Here is a 24,311-nt window from a genome sequence, read left to right as displayed (position 1 = left end):
GGCCACGCGGTGAGTTAGCAGGTACTGGGCCACGCGGTGAGTTAGCAGGTACTGGGCCACACGGTGAGTTAGCAGGTACTGGGCCACACGGTGAGTTAGCAGGTACTGGGCCACACGGTGAGTTAGCAGGTACTGGGCCACACTGTGAGTTAACAGGTACTGGGCCACACTGTGAGTTAACAGGTACTGGGCCACACGGTGAGTTAGCAGGTACTGGGCCACACGGTGAGTTAGCAGGTACTGGGCCACACGGTGAGTTAACAGGTACTGGGCCACACGGTGAGTTAGCAGGTACTGGGCCACACGGTGAGTTAGCAGGTACTGGGCACGTGGTGAGTTAGCAGGTACTGGGCCACGTGGTGAGGTAACAGGTACTGGGCCACGTGGTGAGGTAACAGGTACTGGGCCACACGGTGAGTTAGCAGGTACTGGGCCACACGGTGAGTTAACAGGTACTGGGCCACACTGTGAGTTAACAGGTACTGGGCCACGTGGTGACTTAGCAGGTACTGGGCCACGTGGTGAGTTAGCAGGTACTGGGCCACACGGTGAGTTAGCAGGTACTGGGCCACACGGTGAGTTAGCAGGTACTGGGCAACGCTGTGAGTTACCAGGTACTGGGCCATACGGTGAGTTAGCAGGTACTGGGCCACACGGTGAGTTAGCAGGTACTGGGCCACACGGTGAGTTAGCAGGTACTGGGCCACACGGTGAGTTAACAGGTACTGGGCCACACGGTGAGTTAGCAGGTACTGGGCCACACGGTGAGTTAGCAGGTACTGGGCCACACGGTGAGTTAGCAGGTACTGGGCCACACGGTGAGTTAGCAGGTACTGGGCCACACGGTGAGTTAGCAGGTACTGGGCCACACGGTGAGTTAACAGGTACTGGGCCACACGGTGAGTTAGCAGGTACTGGGCCACACGGTGAGTTAACAGGTACTGGGCCACACAGTGAGTTAGCAGGTACTGGGCCACGCTGTGAGTTAGCAGGTACTGGGCCACACGGTGAGTTAACAGGTAATGGGCCACGTGGTGAGTTAGCAGGTACTGGGCCACACGGTGAGTTAGTAGGTACTGGGCCACACTGTGAGTTAACAGGTACTGGGCCACGTGGTGAGTTAGCAGGTACTGGGCCACGTGGTGAGTTAACAGGTACTGGGCCACACGGTGAGTCAGTAGGTACTGGGCCACACGGTGAGTTAGCAGGTACTGGGCCACACGGTGAGTCAGTAGGTACTGGGCCACACGGTGAGTTAGCAGGTACTGGGCCACACGGTGAGTTAGCAGGTACTGGGCCACACGGTGAGTTAGCAGGTACTGGGCCACACGGTGAGTTAGCAGGTACTGGGCCACACGGTGAGTTAGCAGGTACTGGGCCACACGGTGAGTTAGCAGGTACTGGGCCACACGGTGAGTTAGCAGGTACTGGGCCACGTGGTGAGTTAGCAGGTACTGGGCCACGTGGTGAGTCAGTAGGTACTGGGCCACACGGTGAGTTAGCAGGTACTGGGCCACACGGTGAGTCAGTAGGTACTGGGCCACACGGTGAGTTAGCAGGTACTGGGCCACACGGTGAGTTAGCAGGTACTGGGCCACACGGTGAGTTAGCAGGTACTGGGCCACACGGTGAGTTAGCAGGTACTGGGCCACACGGTGAGTTAGCAGGTACTGGGCCACACGGTGAGTTAGCAGGTACTGGGCCACGTGGTGAGTTAGCAGGTACTGGGCCACGTGGTGAGTTAGCAGGTACTGGGCCACACGGTGAGTTAGTAGGTACTGGGCCACGCTCTGAGTTAGCAGGTACTGGGCCACGTGGTGAGTTAACAGGTACTGGGCCACACTGTGAGTTAACAGGTACTGGGCCACACGGTGAGTTAGCAGGTACTGGGCCACGTGGTGAGTTAACAGGTACTGGGCCACGCGGTGAGTTAGCAGGTACTGGGCCACGCGGTGAGTTAGCAGGTACTGGGCCACACGGTGAGTTAGCAGGTACTGGGCCACGTGGTGAGTTAGCAGGTACTGGGCCACACGGTGAGTTAGCAGGTACTGGGCCACGTGGTGAGTTAGCAGGTACTGGGCCACACGGTGAGTTAGCAGGTACTGGGCCACACGGTGAGTTAGCAGGTACTGGGCCACACGGTGAGTTAGCAGGTACTGGGCCACACGGTGAGTTAGCAGGTACTGGGCCACACGGTGAGTTAGCAGGTACTGGGCCACACGGTGAGTTAGCAGGTACTGGGCCACACGGTGAGTTAGCAGGTACTGGGCCACACGGTGAGTTAGCAGGTACTGGGCCACACGGTGAGTTAGCAGGTACTGGGCCACACGGTGAGTTAGCAGGTACTGGGCCACACGGTGAGTTAACAGGTACTGGGCCACACGGTGAGTTAACAGGTACTGGGCCACACGGTGAGTTAGCAGGTACTGAGCCACACGGTGAGTTAGCAGGTACTGGGCCACACGGTGAGTTAACAGGTACTGAGCCACACGGTGAGTTAGCAGGTACTGGGCCACACGGTGAGTTAGCAGGTACTGGGCCACACGGTGAGTTAGCAGGTACTGGGCCACACGGTGAGTTAACAGGTACTGAGCCACACGGTGAGTTAGCAGGTACTGGGCCACACGGTGAGTTAGCATGTACTGGGCCACACGGTGAGTTAGCAGGTACTGGGCCACACGGTGAGTGAGCAGGTACTGGGCCACACGGTGAGTTAGCAGGTACTGGGCCACACGGTGAGTTAGCAGGTACTGGGCCACACGGTGAGTTAGCAGGTACTGGGCCACACGGTGAGTTAACAGGTACTGGGCCACACGGTGAGTTTGCAGGGACTGGGCCACGATGTGAGTTAGCAGGTACTGGGCCACACGGTCAGTTAGCAGGTACTGGGCCACGATGTGAGTTAGCAGGTACTGGGCCACACGGTGAGTTAGCAGGTACTGGGCCACACGGTGAGTTAGCAGGTACTGGGCCACACGGTGAGTTAACAGGTACTCGGCCACACGGTGAGTTAGCAGGTACTCGGCCACACGGTGAGTTAGCAGGTACTGGGCCACACGGTGAGTTAGCAGGTACTGGGCCACACTGTGAGTTAGCAGGTACTGGGCCACACGGTGAGTTAGCAGGTACTGGGCCACACGGTGAGTTAGCAGGTACTGGGCCACACGGTGAGTTAGCAGGTACTGGGCCACACGGTGAGTTAACAGGTACTGGGCCACACTGTGAGTTAGCAGGTACTGGGCCACACTGTGAGTTAGCAGGTACTGGGCCACACTGTGAGTTAGCAGGTACTGGGCCACACGGTGAGTTAGCAGGTACTGGGCCACACTGTGAGTTAGCAGGTACTGGGCCACACTGTGAGTTAGCAGGTACTGGGCCACACTGTGAGTTAGCAGGTACTGGGCCACACGGTGAGTTAGCAGGTACTGGGCCACACGGTGAGTTAGCAGGTACTGGGCACGTGGTGAGTTAGCAGGTACTGGGCCACGTGGTGAGGTAACAGGTACTGGGCCACGTGGTGAGGTAACAGGTACTGGGCCACACGGTGAGTTAACAGGTACTGGGCCACACGGTGAGTTTGCAGGGACTGGGCCACGATGTGAGTTAGCAGGTACTGGGCCACACGGTCAGTTAGCAGGTACTGGGCCACGATGTGAGTTAGCAGGTCCTGGGCCACACGATGAGTTAGCAGGTACTGGGCCACACGATGAGTTAGCAGGTACTGGGCCACACGGTGAGTTAGCAGGTACTGGGCCACACGGTGAGTTAACAGGTACTCGGCCACACGGTGAGTTAGCAGGTACTCGGCCACACGGTGAGTTAGCAGGTACTGGGCCACACGGTGAGTTAACAGGTACTGGGCCACACGGTGAGTTAGCAGGTACTGGGCCACACAGTGAGTTAGCAGGTACTGGGCCACGCTGTGAGTTAGCAGGTACTGGGCCACGATGTGAGTTAGCAGGTACTGGGCCACACGGTGAGTTAGCAGGTACTGGGCCACACGGTGAGTTAGCAGGTACTGGGCCACACGGTGAGTTAACAGGTACTGGGCCACACGGTGAGTTTGCAGGGACTGGGCCACGATGTGAGTTAGCAGGTACTGGGCCACACGGTCAGTTAGCAGGTACTGGGCCACGATGTGAGTTAGCAGGTCCTGGGCCACACGATGAGTTAGCAGGTACTGGGCCACACGGTGAGTTAGCAGGTACTGGGCCACACGGTGAGTTAGCAGGTACTGGGCCACACGGTGAGTTAGCAGGTACTGGGCCACACGGTGAGTTAACAGGTACTCGGCCACACGGTGAGTTAGCAGGTACTCGGCCACACGGTGAGTTAGCAGGTACTCGGCCACACGGTGAGTTAACAGGTACTGGGCCACACGGTGAGTTAGCAGGTACTGGGCCACACAGTGAGTTAGCAGGTACTGGGCCACGCTGTGAGTTAGCAGGTACTGGGCCACACTGTGAGTTAGCAGGTACTGGGCCACACTGTGAGTTAGCAGGTACTGGGCCACACAGTGAGTTAGCAGGTACTGGGCCACACAGTGAGTTAGCAGGTACTGGGCCACGCTGTGAGTTAGCAGGTACTGGGCCACACTGTGAGTTAGCAGGTACTGGGCCACACAGTGAGTTAGCAGGTACTGGGCCACGCTGTGAGTTAGCAGGTACTGGGCCACACTGTGAGTTAGCAGGTACTGGGCCACACTGTGAGTTAGCAGGTACTGGGCCACACGGTGAGTTAGCAGGTACTGGGCCACGCTGTGAGTTAGCAGGTACTGGGCCACGCTGTGAGTTAGCAGGTACTGGGCCACGCTGTGAGTTAGCAGGTACTGGGCCACGCGGTGAGTTAGCAGGTACTGGGCCACACGGTGAGTTAGCAGGTACTGGGCCACACGGTGAGTTAGCAGGTACTGGGCCACACGGTGAGTTAGCAGGTACTGGGCCACACGGTGAGTTAGCAGGTACTGGGCCACACGGTGAGTTAGCAGGTACTGGGCCACACGGTGAGTTAGCAGGTACTGGGCCACACGGTGAGTTAGCAGGTACTGGGGCACACGGTGAGTTAGCAGGTACTGGGCCACACGGTGAGTTAGCAGGTACTGGGCCACACGGTGAGTTAGCAGGTACTGGGCCACACGGTGAGTTAGCAGGTACTGGGCCACACGGTGAGTTAGCAGGTACTGGGCCACGCTGTGAGTTAGCAGGTACTGGGCCACGCTGTGAGTTAGCAGGTACTGGGCCACGCTGTGAGTTAGCAGGTACTGGGCCACGCTGTGAGTTAGCAGGTACTGGGCCACGCTGTGAGTTAGCAGGTACTGGGCCACACTGTGAGTTAACAGGTACTGGGCCACACGGTGAGTTAGCAGGTACTGGGCCACACTGTGAGTTAACAGGTACTGGGCCACGTGTTGAGTTAGCAGGTACTGGACCACACAGTGAGTTAGCAGGTACTGGACCACACGGTGAGTTAGCAGGTGCTGGGGCACACGGTGAGTTAGCAGGTACTGGGGCACACGGTGAGTTAGCAGGTACTGGGGCACACGGTGAGTTAGCAGGTACTGGGCCACACGGTGAGTTAGCAGGTACTGGGGCACACGGTGAGTTAGCAGGTACTGGGGCACACGGTGAGTTAGCAGGTACTGGGGCACACGGTGAGTTAGCAGGTACTGGGGCACACGGTGAGTTAGCAGGTACTGGGGCACACGGTGAGTTAGCAGGTACTGGGGCACACGGTGAGTTAGCATGTACTGGGGCACACGGTGAGTTAGTAGGTACTGGGGCACACGGTGAGTTAGCAGGTCCTGGGCCACGCGGTGAGTTAGCAGGTCCTGGGCCACGCGGTGAGTTAGCAGGTACTGGGCCACACGGTGAGTTAGCAGGTACTGGGTCACACGGTGAGTTAGCAGGCACCACAGTTTTCTGCTAATTGCACAGGTTCCCACCACTCACCTGATAATGCCCTTGACCCTGGAAAATGGGACTTTGTCAAGGATACAAGTAACCAGAGGCCGAAGTCCCACCCTGCCATCGATGCAATGTCAGGTCTGGATACAAGGATGCTCAACGGAATAACATTCAGATGAATGGACAACAAATGTTTATTATAGAAATTATAGTGTACTGGAAGTTGCTGTAACGAACAAAAGTTAAACAATACCTGTTTCGGTCACTTCTTCCTCTCTGAGCACAGAGGTAAAGGCCTATGGCAACAGAAATGACCATCGAGGTGGGTGTTGAACTATTGATTGAAAGGCATCCCTCGCTCTCGTACCAGGCCCTACCTTGCTGATTGAACAATATCCCTCACTCTATTACCAGACCCTACATTACAAGTTGTACAATATCGATCACTTCAGTACCACAGCCTACATTACTGATTGAACAATATTCCTCATTATAGTACCAGACCCTTCAAGCATGATTTTTACCCGGAGCTGGAAAGGGAGCGGGTCGGAAGATTTTCCCTTGGAAAACCCAGAAGTAAAGTGAGTGCATCGGAATCTGCAGTCGCATCTCAATTGAAAGCAATTAATTTTGCTTCCAGGTTTCACGTCTCTAGGCTGCGCAGCGGGTATACTGCGCACCTGCATGATGTGATCTGAAGTCCACTGTTTAAAGGGCCAATGTAAAAATGGATTTTGGAGGAGAAACGAGGAAGGGAAGCCATGGATTACAAGAGAGCAAAGGCAACACCCAGTTTCTCTGATGCTTCAGTTAAGGTACTGCTGGGTGCAGTTAGAACCAGGGGGAAGGTCATTTATCCAAGTGATGGGAGGAAGAAAACTGGTTCTGCTACCAAGAAGGCATGGCTGGAGGTGGCAGAAGGAGCACGGTGCCCAGGTCTTGGGTTCAGTTCATGAAGCATTTTAATGACCTAACCAGGTCAGGAAAAGTGAGTACAGTTGCTGATTCACCCACATCCTGTGTTGTGGAACACCCCCCTCTCACTCTGTGTTGGCAAACCTACTCCATCACAATACTCCTCACACCCACGTACATGTAAACAGCAACAATCCTTCACATTCTATGTACTTGCTTACCTCCCAATTTATTCACCCACCACTGCCACTCATCCCAATTGTGATGCAATGTGATGCATCTGACTGATGGTTACACTCTGATACATCTGTATGATAGTCAGCCTCACCCAATGCACTGCACCCATCGGATGAATACATCACCTTCGGTCATTCACAGGTCTTTTCTTTCGCCCCTTGTAGGAGAAGAGAGCACAAAACGCAAGGGAGAGGGCGAGGACTGGAGGCAGACTTCCACAAATAGCCCAGCTCACAGATGCAGAGGAAGAGGCCATGGAGATAGATGCAACAGCTACTTCCCTATCCATCGGAGATGGAGAGACTAGGAACCTGCAGATGCCTGGTGACAGAACTTAAACATCTTTCACACACATGATGACTTTATTTCATCAATGACTGAACTATGACAGAGTATGGCGATTGGCAAGATTGTTACTTTGTCATGACTAATTCATATCGCTTTCAGTTGTCTTCCAGGGTCTTCACGCGCAGAAGAAGAATGTGGCAAGATGGAAGACTTTGATTCCTCAGGGGATCTCATTCCTTCTGAGGGTGCACCATAACAGGACACACAACCATGCACCAGCGCAGATACTGGTACTTTGGTGGGTCCTGTTAGCCAGTTAGTTGAGTTGTCAACTGGTGATTCACCACTCACAAGTGAACATGAGCAGACACTGGTGGCAGGGGCAGCTGTGAAGAGTTCACCTCGGAGGGCGCATTCCTCTCCAAGCTCTGCTCAGCTGGACACAGATGCTGAACCCTGGGGGCCATCGTTGAGAATGAGAATGATAGAGGTGCAGCTGCACCTTTGCGAGGTATTGGAAAATTTGCCACGCACACTCTCCACAATAGCGGAGATGATGGAGGAGTCCAACTCCAACACTAGTGGATTGTTGTCACAGGTAATTGCAAGAATGTCTGCAGTGGAGAGAGTAGCTGCTTCCATGGAGCTTCAAGCACGGCTCACAAGTGAGTCTATGCAGACCATGACCACGGCCATGCAGGAAATGTCTGCCGCCGTAAACAGGATGCCGGATACCTTATGCATGGCCTTGCAATGCAGCACATATGTTCACCAATCTGCTGGCCAGCAGAGTGGTAGGAGTGATGTAGCGCTGGCCCGGGAGAGGGATGATGGCAAAAGAGGACATGGAAGTGGGAACTCAACTCAAAACGCTAACACTTCTCACCCGTTCCCCCCACCTACAACCAGTAGCCGAAATTCTGCCTCCTCTCCTGATGGCCGAGTCTGCCCCTGCACAGGTGCAGGTGGAACATTCTTTGGAGGGGCCCTCACGGACTCCAAAACCCAGGGGGCATAGGCCAAAAGCATCTCAGCAGTCAGGGCAGGGATCTGAGCAGTCTGCCTCTACCTCTGCTGAGGCCACAGGGATGCATCACGTAGGCGAGGTAGGAAGAGTAAGTTTAAGCAATTGTAGTTCACTAAGGGTATGCACAAGGGTGTTTGAAGAAATGTTATGTCGTGAAGTTTCCTTTTTTTCATATTGACACAATGAAATTTATTGATTATCACTACTTCCATACCTTGGACATTATTGTGTCCCGTGTGTTAAAGTTGCTCTTTAATTAGCTTCATGGTGAATGCCAATATATGACGGTACCCATTGGGTGGATGTGCAATGGGTGAATACGTAGTTGAAGGGCTGTTTTGTGCAAAGGGGGTTGTGGGGTGAGGGGGTATCATTGGTGGTATCTCAATGTCTTTATTTTGAAACTTTTATCATGAGAATCTGTGAGAGATGAGGGCATCCCTGGCATCAATTTGCGCAGATGGGTGATGGCGATGGGTGCCCCATCTTCATCTTTCTCCTCCTTCTCCTCTTCTTCAATGTTGTTGGTAACAAAGGATGATGGCCTTTAACCTCCTCCACCTGTAAACTTCCCTGCCACGCTATGTTGTGCACCACGCAACACACCATGATTATTCTAGAGACCCTTGCTGGCGAGTACTGAAGGGTACTTGAAGTGCATCTTCAACATGCCAATGGCTTGTTCAATGACATACCTGGTGGTCATGTGACTCTGGTTGAATCGCACTCGTGCCTCATTGGTGGGGTTCCTCACAGGTGTCATGAGCCACGTTTGCAGGGGATCTCCCTTCTCTCCAACGAGCCAGCCCTTAAGTCTGTCTCCTGTTTGAAAGAGGTCTGAAATGTTGAACTGGCTCAACATGAACGCATCATGACAGTTACCAGGGAATCTGGTGTACACCTGCAGAAATCTCTTCCTGTAGTTGCACCCCAGCTGTGTATTGATGGAGTGACAGCCCTTTTGGTTTATGAAGACTCCTGGCTTATGTGGTGGTCCTCGGATTGCCACGTGTGTTGCAACTGATTGCGTCCTGCACCCGTAGGAAGCCAACCAGAAAGGCAAAACCCACTGTCCACTCAATCTGGCTGATGTCGTCGCGGGGGAAGTTCATGTAATCAGACGCCTTGGCAAACAACTCATCCGTCAGCTGCCTTGTACACTTATGTGCAGACTCTTGAGAGAGTCTGGAAATGTCACCGGTGGCGCCCTGGAAGGACCCAGGGGCGAAGAAATTGAGGACAGTTGTTACTTTTACTGCGACGGGCAATGCGTGGCTACCAGGTCCAGCGGGGAGCAGAACTTCCTGAAGGAGGCTACAGATGTCAGCGAGCACCTGTCAACTCAATCTGAGCCTGCATAGGCACTGCTCCTCAGAGGAGTCCAGGAAACTCAGCCTCTGTCAATATACCCTCTCACATGGGTTGTGCCTCCTGAGACGTCGGCCCCTCTGTTGGTCCCCTCTCTGCTGTTCTCCAGGTCTGTGTTGCGCACCTCTCTTGTGCACCTGCAGATCCCAACACAACACAACGTGGCTGCCATGGATGGTCATTTTCCTCCTCCTCAGATGTTTTCTAGAATACATCCATTGCGGCCACCATCCTGATCTTGTCAGTTTGAAAGGCTTCAAAGTTTTCCTAAAGCTGTCTCAACTTCGGAACTCTTAGTCTCAACAATGAACTCTCAGTCTCAACTCAAGAACTCTCAGCCAAAAGTTTGCCTGAGAGAAGTGAGAGACCAGCTGCAATGTCTGAGATTTTATTGAGACATATTAATCACAGGTTTAAAGGGCCAAATCAACTATGGCTGCATCTTGCCTCCGTTTCAGTGGTGAGATTCAGAGCCCATGGGAAACCAGGTGAAGTAAAGTTAGTTTCAGGTTCAGAATCAACAAAAAATTACTTACCTCAAGTATTTTAATTAGGTAAATTGCCTGGTATACAATCCGTCTACCGGCATTAATTGGAGACGCGACTTCCGGGTTTCGGCTCCGCACGCATCCAAACGTGGGCGTATTGGAGCCAGGTTGCGGTCGCACTTCAAAAAGCTGTTATTTTAACCTCCTACCCGCCCCCAACCCACTTGTTCTTTGAAGTTAAAATTACCCCCTCCATTACAGATTGAACAATGTTCCTCACTCTAGTACCAGACCCCACATTACTGATTGAACAATATCCCTCACTCTAGTACCAGATCCCACATTATTGAGTGAACAATATCCCTCACCCTAGTACCAGACCCCATGTTACTGATTGAACAATATCCCTCACCCTAGTACCAGACCCCACGTTACTGATTGAACAATATCCCTCACCCTAGTCCCAGACCCCACATTACTGATTGAACAATATCCCTCACTCTAGTACCAGATCCCACATTATTGAGTGAACAATATCCCTCACCCTAGTACCAGACCCCACATTACTGATTGAACAATATCCCTCACACTAGTACCAGACCCCACATTACTGATTGAACAATATCCCTCACTCTAGTACCAGACCCCACATTACTGATTGAACACCATTCTTCATTCTAGTACTCTTCCATTTTACTAATGATGCAGTGTATATCGGCAGATAAATAAGCTTACTATATTCAGCAGAAAATCTGTTGAGGCTCAAGTCAGTCCTTGATCGCGACAGCCAAATGTATCTCCAACACCTGACAGCAAATTACCCTCCTATCATTGTTACAGTGAAAATAAGGCACTCGCATAAAACAGATCAAAAATGTTTCAGTATTACTGACAATTTTTTGATAAGATGCCAAACATTAGATAATAGTTTTAAAGTAATGAAAGCAGATTAAATTCAGAAAGAAAGTGCCAATCTTTGACAGCACAGTCATAGACTTCCTGTTCAATTCATAGAAGAAATTTTCATGACAAAGCTTGTTGTTCAGTGATTGTTGCTTACCTTGCAGGTTTTGCAGTGGTAATGTCATAATGCCTCCGGCGGCAGCTGCTGCAACCAGCCCCTGAATGTTGGCTAAGTTGGCAGTTGGTAGTGTGAGGACGAGGCCCTGCTGGTTGCCAAGCTGACCTGCCATATTAAACGGTATGAGGATTGGCTGATTGAGGGCGGGATTGCTTGTTGGCATCACTCCTGCTACGGCTGAGGCCAGCTGCTGTGCTGTCAATAATGGCTGGAAAGAACAGAAAGAGTAATTTAGGAATTAGTGTGAATATTCCTCATGTTAAATGGTAGCTACAGTTTGGCCACATTAGTCCTCATTGTCTTTCAACATTATCTTATTGGATCATTTTCTGATACTTCAAATGTACAATGCTTGATTAGATTTCTTCTTAAGTTTATGCCAATGGTCTCCAACCCTTCAATGCATGTGGGACCTGCCCTAGACATGTCCCTGAGCTAATGAGCAGGTGAAGAGAAGCATATCTTGAGACTTTTGTGCTTCGTGCTAAAGCGTTACCTTAGCAACATGAGCACTTGTAAGGCTTTTTCACATTTAAACAAATGTCATTCTTTAAGTTACATAGGAGGTTACAAATTAAGGCTGTAAAAAATAGTAATTTATTGAAGTTGATTAATTGACTGCTGTTGGGTAATATAGTTAATTATTCAGTCCATTAACAAAATAGACTTAAGACAAGTGACTGCTGACCTTTTCCTCACTGTCTGCACTCAATTACACCTCATCTGTCACACGTTTCCTGACCTTACAGTATATTTGTGGAAATTGGACTCATCATTTCTTGACTTTAGTGTTTAGATACTTGGTGAAGGCACTGTAACAAGTAACTGCTAAACTGACGTGTTCAGACCCTGCACAGTCAATAGAGTCCACCAGTCTATGCTAATCTATCCAATTAAAAGCAAAAAAGGCGACCAATCTTAATTGGAGCAGACTATAACACCTTTTGATGCAAACAATCAAGCTCTGATCCAAGAACATTTGTGCTCATACACAGGGATCATATTGCTGACAAATAGCCACTCTATGTAAGGGCTGCATGGTGTAACAAGTTTGAAAACCTTTTGCTACTTAACGATCAATCTTTATCACCTAAAAAGTTACAGAAAGTGGACTTGTCCATTTTAAGGCCTAACTACAATGGTCAGAGTAAAATTAATTACACACTCTGGTGACTTTACAACACAAAATGTGATGGTCCTATACAAACGCAACCACAGCACAACCTTGCTTCATGACAATACGACACAAGATGTAAGGGGTAACTTTCTGACATGCTGCTTCTCGTGAAGAGTCTCACCTGCTGGGAGCTCATATTGGAATCTGGCCGCGTATGGTGTATGATGAGCCTGAAAATCTGTGGGTGGGTGCATCCTAGCATAAATGTTGGGGTTGTACCCACTGTCACTGACCCTGCCGAAGGTTGTGGGCGGGTCCACATAAAGCGAGCCTTTGGTGCTTGGAGGGGATGTATTTGAGGCACCCACCACCAGAAGAGGATGCATAGTGCGCCGTAAGTGGCCAAATAGGGTTGTGCTGGACCACCCCTAAGAAAAATATGAGTCAGTCCCCCCTCTCAGGTGGGGCCCACTTGCACAGGTATTGGAGGCCAGAACACCTTTTCTTCTTCAGAATACCAGCCCCTGATTTCACTGGATCTGTGTAGGCCGAGGCCGCTGAAACTCCCAGCTTTGAGAGTCTCTGCCCTTGGCCCCACTCTCCCTGTCACATTTGCCCAAGCAAGGGGTAGATGGAGGTTCAACCCCTTACTAGGCCCTGCAGAAACTCCCAGAAATAGTGGAAACCAGGTGCAACTCGAGCTGCGTGGAAGACTGCTAGAACCTTCGAGGAATTTGGGTCCCAATTTCCTGACCATTGGCAAAGCTGCCTGCTGGAAGCAGGACTCTGAAAACTTCTCCTATAAATTGATGCCTGACATCAAGGCATTGAACTTCACAATGAGACATCGATCATCAGGCGATTTACATGGGCTGTTATTGGTCAATGACTGTTGTGTCATTATAATTGTTAATACTGCAGCAAGTTGCTCGAATTCTGGAAATCAGCACACACACACACGCACGCTCCCACAGGCACTCACGCACACACACAAATGCACGCACGCTCACATTCACACACACATATGCACACTCATACACACCCACACGCTCACACACATGCACATACGCACTCACACATATATACACACACTCACACAGATGCATACACACACACGCACGCTCACACTCACGTACACACACATATACACACACTCATATGCGCACACACACACACACACACACACATATGCACACACACACACCAGCTCACACACACACACAGCAATCGCAACCGCTTCTTATTTCTACTTATTCTTTTGAAGAGTACCTTCATATTTCATCTTACAAATTCAACATGCAATATAACACTGATAAATGTAGGAATCCCTGAATGTACTTGCCACTAAATGGCTCCTGTGCAGTAATAAAAACCTTGGCCTCCAGCCTTGGTGTTCATTCAGTGTGCAGAAGGTGTTTATTGTCTTGCACATGATGGGATTTTGAAGTTCATTGTTTATAGTTATTGTTATAGCTATTGTTTCTCTGCATCGTGAGTCAATGACACCATCACAATGATGCTGCATGTCCATTTATTCTGCAGCTCAGTGCTTTGCATACACCCCAGTTCATTCGCGTGTCAACAAGGAGAAGACCAGTGGGTATAAAATGCATTTCATGAGGCCCAACACTTTCTCAATAATTCTCAGTTCTAATGGGGTATAGCACAATAATGCTAACAGTCACTGAAGAGAACTACACTAAACATAACATGCACAGGCTATTTTGTATCATGTACCTGCATAGTAATGCTTCATGAGGTCACTCTGTGGCAGCTGGTATTGCTTAATTAAATGATATTATGCCTAATCTCACATATTGATATTAGCAAATTAAATCACTGTACTGCTCTTAACTCTATTCCCAGTGCTGCACTGTAATAATCTGTAATATACGTATAAATATTGTATGCACATAAATGATAGAATGTTTTGTTTTATAAATCCCAAGAGAAATATTAACCTATGGATAAATCTAGAAAAGACCGGATGAGAATTATGATTCTCCCTCTGAAAGGAAATGTTTGGCTGGTAGGCAATGACACGTTATTTCTGCTGAAAAACAGCTGCTGTACCTGAAAGCGGAACTCTGGATTACTTAAAAGAGGGCATCGTTGAGCGTTCATTCTTAAACAAAATCCTCTGTCTGGTGTTCTCGGTCACCTGTGACTGTACAATGGAGAAATTATCAGGTTGATAATGTGACATTTATAGCACTGCTCAACATCGGGCTCTGGTGGAAGAATTGGATCGGAGACGTGCTCAGTGCCCGGCGTGCTCAACACTGTACATTGAGCTGGAGAAGCACCTGTGAAATGTGCACTAGTCTCATTGCGGCCCCAGAAAATAGGTCAAAGCCTCATAATGTGGAGAGAGCGTCCGAACATCGCTCCAGACACACGGCACCAATTTAAAGCGGGCGATGCACGGGATTCAAGGTCACTACGTTGGCTCCTCTTTCGGAAAGTCCATTCATGTTTTTATAGTTGTTGCTGGCAGCTTCTCGGTTTGTCCGCACCGATTTTAGTTGTTTTGCTGTGTTTCCAAAACTGAACTTGTTTGGAGGTTCTTAAATCCCATCTGCTATAACATGACTGTTTGCCCAGGGTACTGTCATTGTGTGCTGTCTATTTAGGTCTAGTCATTCCTGTTGTGAAGAAGGCAGAGAATCAAAAGACGCACGCAAGAGAGTTGCACATGCACCTTAGGCCATTTAGTAGAACCCGTCCTTATGCCACCATATGTACAAACCAAAGCAATCATTCCTGGATATGTCCCAAGAAGCTTCGTGTGAATACAACTATTCCCTGAAGGAAGCCATGACAGAACTGTGCAAAGTCTTGCAGTCAGATCTAGAAACCACTTGCAGGACACGCCTGACAGCTCTGTCAGTGCCTGTCAAGGTAACTGCAGCCTTGCATTTTTGTGCTACTGGGCGCTTCCAAGCACAAAGGAGATAAATGTTAAATCTCCCAACCTCCAGTGCACAGTGGCATCATGCAATTGCCCCATGGAAAAAGACAGCAGCACAAGAGAGACCTGCACTTTTAGTATCTGGCTAGATACCCCACAGTGCAAGGCATCAGTGATGTCATTCATGTAGCCATTGGGGTGCCTACCTACAATGCCATCCCCTTCAGGAACATAAAGGGGGTTGCATTTCATGAATGTACAGCTGATCTGTGATTACATTTACAGAATCATACATATTAATGCCTAGGATCCAGGCCAACTAAACCATCGCCACCACTGCCCATAGCCTTACATCAGGACCCATGAATACAACAGTTATTTCTCCCCAGCTAACTCAAATAAAGTCTCATCACACGTTAGAGTAACAGTTAAGCCAAAATTTATTTATTGTAACAATGTGTGCTGCAAGTGTGTTCGGTGCTTCCTCTTTGTGATAGCAAGTAGAAGAAACATATTACACACTAACTGTGGGCTCCTCCTGTTTCCTCAGTAGGAGGAGGAAGGAAGAAAGATAGATAGATAGGTAGCTACTGGGTGTCGGTGTCTGCTTCTAGAGAAGCACAACAGTAATATACTATACAATCCTTTGTATTGCAATATAGCATAGTACATTATAATACATGGCAAGACAATTGAATACAATACGGCACAATAAAATAACGTTCAGTGCAATACCATTGAATACAATGATACAGTAAACATGAGTACAAAACAATGAAGTATAATAGAATGTAGTGCAATAATACAGTACAATGCAGAATACAATACAGCAGAGAACCACACAGTATAATACAATGCAGTACAATAAAATATAGAACAGTACAATACAGCGTCAAATAGTACAACACAGAACGGGACAATACTCACAGCTCAGACCAAAGAGTAATGTGCAATTAAAATGATCCCCGAGGAAAACTAAACTCAGTTCATATGTCTATGCAAGAGTTCTACTGGGGTGAGAACAACAAATTGGACGGAGATTCGCCATTAACAGAAAGAGAGAAAGTTTGCCTTACCGAACTAATCGCCCAGCTCGCTGACATCCTATGTTTTTCAAACAGGAGAAGAAATAAACCCTTCCCATCAGCATGATCAACCAATTCGTGTTAAAAATTATTAAAGCATTCCTGAGCAATTAGAAGTGCCAGTTTACATAGTTAAAATATATTCTCAATGGACTGCATTCTGTCTGGAAAGTATACCTTCAAGGAGAATGCACCATATTACAATGGCAACTCTCAGATCCAAGTGTTCAGTGTTTGGATCCAAGACATAACATTTAATAATCTTCTTGCATAAGTTACCAATTGATATAAAGTTTATAACATACATATAAATGGACCATAACATCTGGTGCATACATCGACTGGTGCAATGTTACAGCCATGGCTCTTGCACAGATCAGCTGATAGTTTGCCGTTGTTCAGAAACCCAAGTGAAGGGCCAAGATTCATAGTGCAGGACACCATCAAGGTCGATAAAAAAAGTAGGCGGAGATGATAAGGCAGACCAACAAATAATGCTTTGGTATTGCTGAACTTGGCTTTTAAAAGACCGTAGATAGCAGAAGGTAAGGCCGAGGGAGGTAAGGAGTTCGACAGCTTTGAGATCCTTGGAAAGAATGAATTAGAGTTGGACACTGTGTTGGTTTTGAGTTCAACACAGTGAGGATGCAGGGAAAAGGATTTGGCTTGTAGGAGGAACAATAGAGGATAGTTTAGAGAAGCAATGCCATATACAGTATGTAGTATACAAGAATGAAAACATAAAGATTTTTGGGAAGAAGAAAAGACTTTTAGGGTTAAAACAATCTTACCTCTCCACCTTCTCTCTCCAGAAACACATCTAAATGCACTTTTGGTGTTTGACGTCTACTCACCCTTGTCCCAGAAGATACCTGTTCAGTTTAGGTACACCGAGCTAGATACATCAGCAAAGACCTGCCTCGATCATCTATGATTCACAAGGAAAACTGTGACTGATTTACGCTGTCTTCTTGAACAAGACCTCCATACAAGCTCCACCACAGGGGCCGTTCTGTCCGTGGCTGTGAACACAGCACTACATTTCTGAGCTATCAAGATCTTTCCAAGCCATCACTGGAGACATTTGCCAGATTATTCAGTCTTCGATGCAGTAATCATCAGTCACCCGTACCTTTAGGAAATAAACTCTCAACGCCCACAACAGCAAATCCCAGGAGTGCCCGTTTTATATGGGTGAACAGTGCTAATGGAGTAAGCAGGTGGGAAAAAAATCACTGACTTCAACGTGGGACCAATTTACAAGGGATCGCATTAAATTAGTAACGCAGCTCCAAAAGCTTTGAAAATGTTTCTACTGTTATAAGTCGGGCCCTTACGATTCTATTGCTTGGACACTGGCCGGATTCCACGAGGTGCGCGGCTTCCACGAGAAAGCTAACCACTGCTAAATAAGCCCATTGATATCAACCGTATTCCCCATCCCGCCGTATCTGCAATGTCTTGGAACAATTCTAGCAGAATATTACCTCCCTTTCCTGAAGCCATACGGAATCTCCTTTCACAAGTTATGCCTTTCCAAGTGTTCAGATACTGGTTCTCTTGAGGTCATTTCAAAGACTTTCCCTATAGCAGTTTTTGAAAATCACTAACTATAGTTCCCATGTATGTTCCTTGATGCTTTGTTTAAATAACAGAATTATGTTAGTCACTTGCCAATCCTTAGGAATCTCTCCTGAATTTAGTAAACTTACAAAGATGTCAGTACAAGCTTCGTTTATTTCAACAATACGGAAAGAAAGGTAGGAACAGGCCATTCATGCTAACCCGACTTGTGAGACAGTGCAACCTTGTGCACCAACTTCCCCGATGCTAACTCCTGGGGGAGGAAAAAGCCTGTACCCAATTGTTGGAAAGACTCTGGGAAATGCCCAACTCCCCAAGGTAATAAAACGAGGTGTCCATGGCTACTCGTGATGCATTATTAAACATCTTTGAGCTAATTCCTCCATGACAAGTCCCAATGCCCTTAGGAACACAGGTTCAAAAAAGACCATTTTCATCCGTCAGGGCAGTCCCAAAGGTCACAGACCTCCCATCTAACTTTCTCACTGATACCCTTTGATCACCGTAACTGCTAAAAATACATCCTTCACCCTTTTTCAATTTGTGGGATCCTCTGCTTAAATCTCCTCTAAGATTTGTGGTCCAGACATTTTATCTAATATCTCCATCACCTCCAGCTGGGCTGAGTGGTAATTCCAGCTCCATCGTGAATAGTAGTAAATAAACCAGAGCATTATTTGTGCAATGGAGCTAAATACATGAGCACAATGCAGTTGTTTTGGGAGTTGTTTGCAAGAATAACAAAAGTGGTAGAATGTTAACCATTGATTGTGGTTAGCTTAATGTTGGCCCAGCATGGCTGGCAGCAACGATTTTAGAACTGAAGGAATGCAGTACTGAACCATACAGACTAAGAAGGGCCCAGGTTCAATCCTCAATAGGTGCTGAGTTAAGAGATCAGCCACTATAATTAGTTTGCGAGCTTGGCTATAATCAATCTAGGAACACCATCACCTCCAAGTTCCCCTTCAAGTCACACACTATCCTGACTTGGACATATATCGGCATTCCTTCATCGTCGTTGAGTCAAAAACCTGGAACTCCCTACCTGACAGCACTGTGGGAGCACCTTTGCCACACGGACTGCAGAGGTTTAAGAAGAAGGCTCACCACAACCGTCTCAAGGACAGCCAGGAATGGGCAATAGAAAGCTTCCAGGCTAAGCAGGGCAAAAATCACAATCAGCCAGGAGAGCCTATCGGGAGACCCAGAGCAGCAGATTTAAACAGAACCTGAAAGCAGCAGCGGCAGAGCCAATCGGGAGACCCAGAGCGGTAGATTTAAACAGCCCAAGAACAGCAGAGGGGAAACAAACAGAGGGGAAAACAGGATAATGTGTGGCTGGAGCAATGGTGCAGGAGGGAGGGCTTCAGATTCCTAGGGCTTTCGGACCAGTTCTGGAGCAGGAGGGGGATCTGTTCAAGATGGACGGGTTGCACCTTAACAGAGCTGGGACCACTGGGACGTTAACTAATGCTGTGGGGGAAGGTTTACACTAATTTGGCAAGAGGATGAGCACCAGGAGGTAACATTAGAGAGGAGAAATAAGGTGCACACAGGACTGGGCGGGACAAGTGACACTCGAATAAAGAGTAGTTCAGAAATCGGAGAGATCAGTCAGGGGGCAAATGGGAGGCAATCGAAGATGAGATTGGAGTGCATGTGAGCAAATGCACATAGCATGGTAAATAAGGTTGGTTAGCTGCAGGCTCAAGTCGCGGCAATAACACAGGCCTGGCTCAAAAAAGGGAAGGATTGGGTACTTAATATTCCTGGCTACAAGGTATTCAGGAAAGATAGGGAAGGAAAGAAAGGGGGAGGGGCAGGGGGTGACAGTATTGATCAAAGAAACTATTATAGCACTGGAAAGGGATGATGTCGTTTTGGGGTCAAAGACAGAATCTATTTGGTTAGAATTAAGGAACAATAGAGGAGCTATTACGCTACTGGGTGTGTATTATAGGCCACCAAATAGTGGGAAGGAGATGGAGGAGCAAATTTGCAGGTAAGTTACAGAAAGATGCAAGAACTATAGAGCAGTGGTAATGGGGGACTTCAATGATCCCAATATAGATTGGGACAGTAACAGTGTAAAGGGCAAAGAGGGGGAGGAATTGCTGAAATGTGTTCAAGAGAACTTTCTGGAACAGTGTGTTTCCAGTCCAACCAGGAAGGAAACAGTGCTGGATCTAGTTCTGGGGAATGAAGTGGGGCAGGTGGAGCATGTTTCAATGAGGGAGCATTTGGGGAACAGTGATCATAATATCATTAGGTTTAGAATAGTTATGGAAAAAGATAAGGAACAAAAGTGAAAATGCTAAACTGGAGGAGAGCAAATTTCAATGAGTTAAAAAGGGATCTTGCCCTGGTGGATTGGAATCAAAAATTGGGAGGCAAAACAGTAACTGGACAATGGGAGGCCTTCAAGAAGGAGTTGGTTCGGTTACAGAGTAGACACATTCCTACGAGGGGGAAAGGAAAGGCATCCAAAGCTAGAGCTCCCTGGAGATATGGAGATTAAAATGAAACAGAAAAAGGAGGCTTATGACGAATGTAAAGTTCATAATACAGTAGAGAACCAGGCTGAATACGGAAAGTACAAAGAAGATCTAAAAAAGGGAACAAGAGGGACAAAGAGAGAGTATGAGAATAGATTAGCGGCTAACGTAAAAGGGAACACGTAAGTCTTTTATAAAGGTGTAAACTGTAAAAGGGTAGTCAAAGGAAAAAACAAAAAAGATCTTCTTGTGGAGGCAGAGGGCATGGCTGAAGCACTAAATGAATACTTCACATCCCTCAGCACTAGAGAAGAGGATGCTGCCATTGTAGCAATAAAGGAGGAGGTAGTAGCGATATTGGATAGGATAAAAATAGATAAAGAGGAGGCAGTTAAAAGATTGGCAGTACTCATAGTAGAAAAGTCACCCAGTCCAGATGGGATGCATCCTAGGTTGCTGAGGGAAGTACCGGTGGAAATTGCGGAGGCTCTGGCCCAATCTTCCAATTTTCCTCAGATATGGGAATGGTGCAGGAGGACTGGAAGATTGCAAATGTTACACCCCTCTTCAAAAAAGGGGATAGGGATGAACCCGACAATTACAGGCCAGTCAGCCTAATGTCAGTGGTGGGGAAATTTTTAGAGACAATAATCTGGGACAAAATAAATTGGCACTTGGAAAAGTACGGGCTAATAAATGAAAGTCAGCACAGATTTGTTAAAGGACAATCGTGTTTGACTAACTTGATTGAGATATTTGATGAAGTAACAGAGAGGACTGATGAGGGTAGTGTGGTTGGTGCTGTGTATATGGACTTTCAATGGGCATTTGATAAAACACCACATAATAGACTTATTAGCAAAATTAAAGCCCATGGGATTAAAGGGACAGTGGCAGCGTGGATACAAAATTGACTAGACGACAGAAAGCAGAGTGCAGTGGTGAACGGTTGTTTTTCAAACTGGAAGGAAGTATACAGTGGTGTTCCCCAAGGGTCATTATTAGGACCACTGATCTTTTTGATATATATTAATGACCTGGACTTGGGTATACAGGGTATAATTTCAAAGTTTGCAGATGTCACGAAACTCAGAAATGTAGTATACAATGTGAAGGATAGGAACAGACTTCAGGAGGACATAGACAAACTGGTGAAATGGACAGACACATGGCTGACGAAATTTAACACAGAGAAGTGTGAATCATAGAATCATAGAAAGGTTACAGCACAGAAGAAGGCCATTCGACCCATCGAGTCTGTGCCAGCTCTTTGCAAGAACAATCCAGCTAATCCCACTAGAGATGCATTTTGGGAGGAAGAATGAAGAGAGGCAATATAAGCTAAATGATACAATTTAAAAGGGGGTGCAGGAACAGAAAGACCTGGGGGTGCTCATACACAAATCTTTGAAGGTGGCAGGACAAGTTGAGAAGGCTGTTAAGAAAGCATATGGGACCCTGGCCTTTATTAATAGAGGCATAGAGCACAAAAGCAAGGAAGTTATGCTAAACCTTTATAAAACACTGGTAGGCCCCAGCTGGAGTATTGTGTTCAATTCTGGGCACCACACTTTAGGAAGGTTGTGAAGGCCTTAGAGAGGGTGCAGAAGAGATTTACTAGAATGGTGCCAAGGATGAGGGACTTCAGTTATGTGGAGGGACTGGAGAAGCTGGGGTTGTTCTCCTTAGAGCAGAGAAGGTTAAGAGGAGATTTGATAGAGGTATTCAAAATCATGAGGAGTTTTGATAGAGTAGATGGGGAGAAGCTGTTTCTACTGGCAGGAGGGTCAATAACCAGAGGACACAGATTGAAGATAATTGGGAAAAGAAGCAGGGGTGGAGATAAGGTGAATTTTTTTTAATGCAGTGAGATGTTATGATCTGGAATACACTGTCTGAAAGGGCGGTGGAAGCAGGTTCAATAGTAAGTTTCAAAAGGGAATTGGATAAATATTTGAAGGGAAAAAATTTACAGGGCTATGGAGAAAGAGCAGGGGAATGGGACTAAGTGGAGAGCTCTTTCAAAAAGCCGGCACAGGTACGATGGGCCAAATGGCCTCCTCCTGTGCTGTACCTACGATGATACTGTGGTTCACATTCGGATTGCCATCCAGTGTCCGCTGCCGGACAGGGCAGGCAGAGTAAAAGGTCTAGGCAGGTAGAGCAGGAGTCCCCTGGGGCCATCTCCCTCTCAAACAGATATACCGCTTTGGATACTGTTGTGGAGATGGCTTATCAGGGGAAAGCAGCAAGAGCCAAGTTCAGGGCACCACGGGTGGCTCTGCTGCACAGGAGGGGAGGAATAAGAGTGGCAGGGCTATAGTGATAGGGGATTCAACTGTAAGGGGAACAGATAGGCGTATCTGCAGCTGCAAACGTGACTCCAGGATGGTATGTTGCCTCCCTGGTGGTAGGGTCAAGGATGTCACGGAGTGGCTGCAGGGCATTCTGGAGGGGGAGGGTAAATAGCCAATAGTCGTGGTCCATATCGGTACCAACGACTTAGGTAAAAAAGGGGATAAGGTCCTGCAAGATGAATTTAAGAAGTTAGGAGATAAATTTAAAAAAGCAGGACCTCAAAGGTAGTGATCTCAGGATTACTACCAGTGCCACGTGCTAGTGAGCATAGGAACAGGAGAATAGACCAGATGAATGCGTGGCTGCAGGGATGGTGTAGGAGGGAGGGATTAGATTCCTGGGACATTGGGACTGGTTCTGGGGAAGGTGGGACCTGTACAAGCGTGACAGGTCACACCCGAGCAGGACCGGGACCGGAGGTATTTGCTAGTGCTGTTTGGGAAGGTTTAAACTAGAATGGCAGGGGGATGGGAACCTGAGCAGGGAGACAGAGGAGGGGGAAACAAGGATAGAAACAAAAGACAGAAAGGGAAGAAGCAATAGTGGAAGGCAGAGAAAACAAGGGCAAAAAACAAATAGGGCCGTAGTGCAAAATAATACGAAGATGACTGGCAATCTTAAAAAGACAAGTCTAAAGGCATTGTGTCTTAATGCGTTGAGCATTCGCAATAAGATAGATAAATTAACAGTGCAGATAAATATTAACGGGTATGATATAGTTGCGATTACGGAGACATGGCTGCAGGGTGACCAAGGATGAGAACTGAACATCCAGGGGTATTCAATATTTAGGAAGGACAGGCAAAAAGGGAAAGGAGGTGGGGTAGAGTTGTTAGTAAAGAAGGAAATCAATGCAATAGTGAGGAAGGATATTGGCTCGGAAAATCACGATATGGCATCTTATGCGTGGAGCTAAGAAACACCAGGGGACAGAAAACATTGGTGGGAGTTGTCTATCGGCCCCCAAACAGTAGTAGAGATGTAGGGGAGGGCATTAAACAGGAAATTAGAGACACATGCAAGAAGGGTACAACTATAATCATGGGTGACTTTAATTTACATATAGATTGGTCAAACCAAATTAGCAATAATACTGTGGGGGAGGAATTCCTGGGGTGTGTACGTGATGGATTTCTAGACCAATACGTTGAGGAACCAACTAGACAAAAGGCGATCCTAGACTGGGTATTGTGCAATGAGAAAGGATTAATTAACAATCTTGTTGTGCGGGATCCCTTAGGGAAGAGCAACCATAACATGATAGAATTCCTCATTAAGATGGAGAGTGAAGTAGTTGAATCCGAAACTAGGGTCCTGAATCTAAATAAAGGAAATTACGAAAGTATGAGGTGTGAGTTGTCTAGGATAGATTGGGGAACTTTACTAAAAGGGATGACGGTGGATAGGCAATGGCTCATATTTAAAGAACGTGTGCAGGAATAACAACAATT

The 24,311-nt window shown here is 47.8% G+C and overlaps 1 protein-coding gene across 1 annotated transcript in view; it reads right to left on the bottom strand.

Moving 5' to 3' along the window:
- Positions 1 to 24,311, bottom strand: part of pou6f2 (POU class 6 homeobox 2) — a 542,822-nt gene that overhangs the window by 309,755 nt on the left and 208,756 nt on the right. The window contains exon 5 of the mRNA XM_067980970.1: positions 11,287 to 11,515. Within this exon, the coding sequence (XP_067837071.1) occupies positions 11,287 to 11,515 (229 nt within the window). The remainder of the gene's footprint in view (positions 1 to 11,286; positions 11,516 to 24,311) is intronic.

This window comes from Heptranchias perlo, chromosome 3 (genome assembly GCF_035084215.1).
Source record: "Heptranchias perlo isolate sHepPer1 chromosome 3, sHepPer1.hap1, whole genome shotgun sequence".
In the NCBI taxonomy this organism is placed as follows: Eukaryota; Metazoa; Chordata; class Chondrichthyes; order Hexanchiformes; family Hexanchidae; genus Heptranchias; species Heptranchias perlo.
The sequence above is the reverse complement of the archived record's forward strand: the minus strand, read 5'-3'. Positions and strand labels throughout refer to the sequence as shown.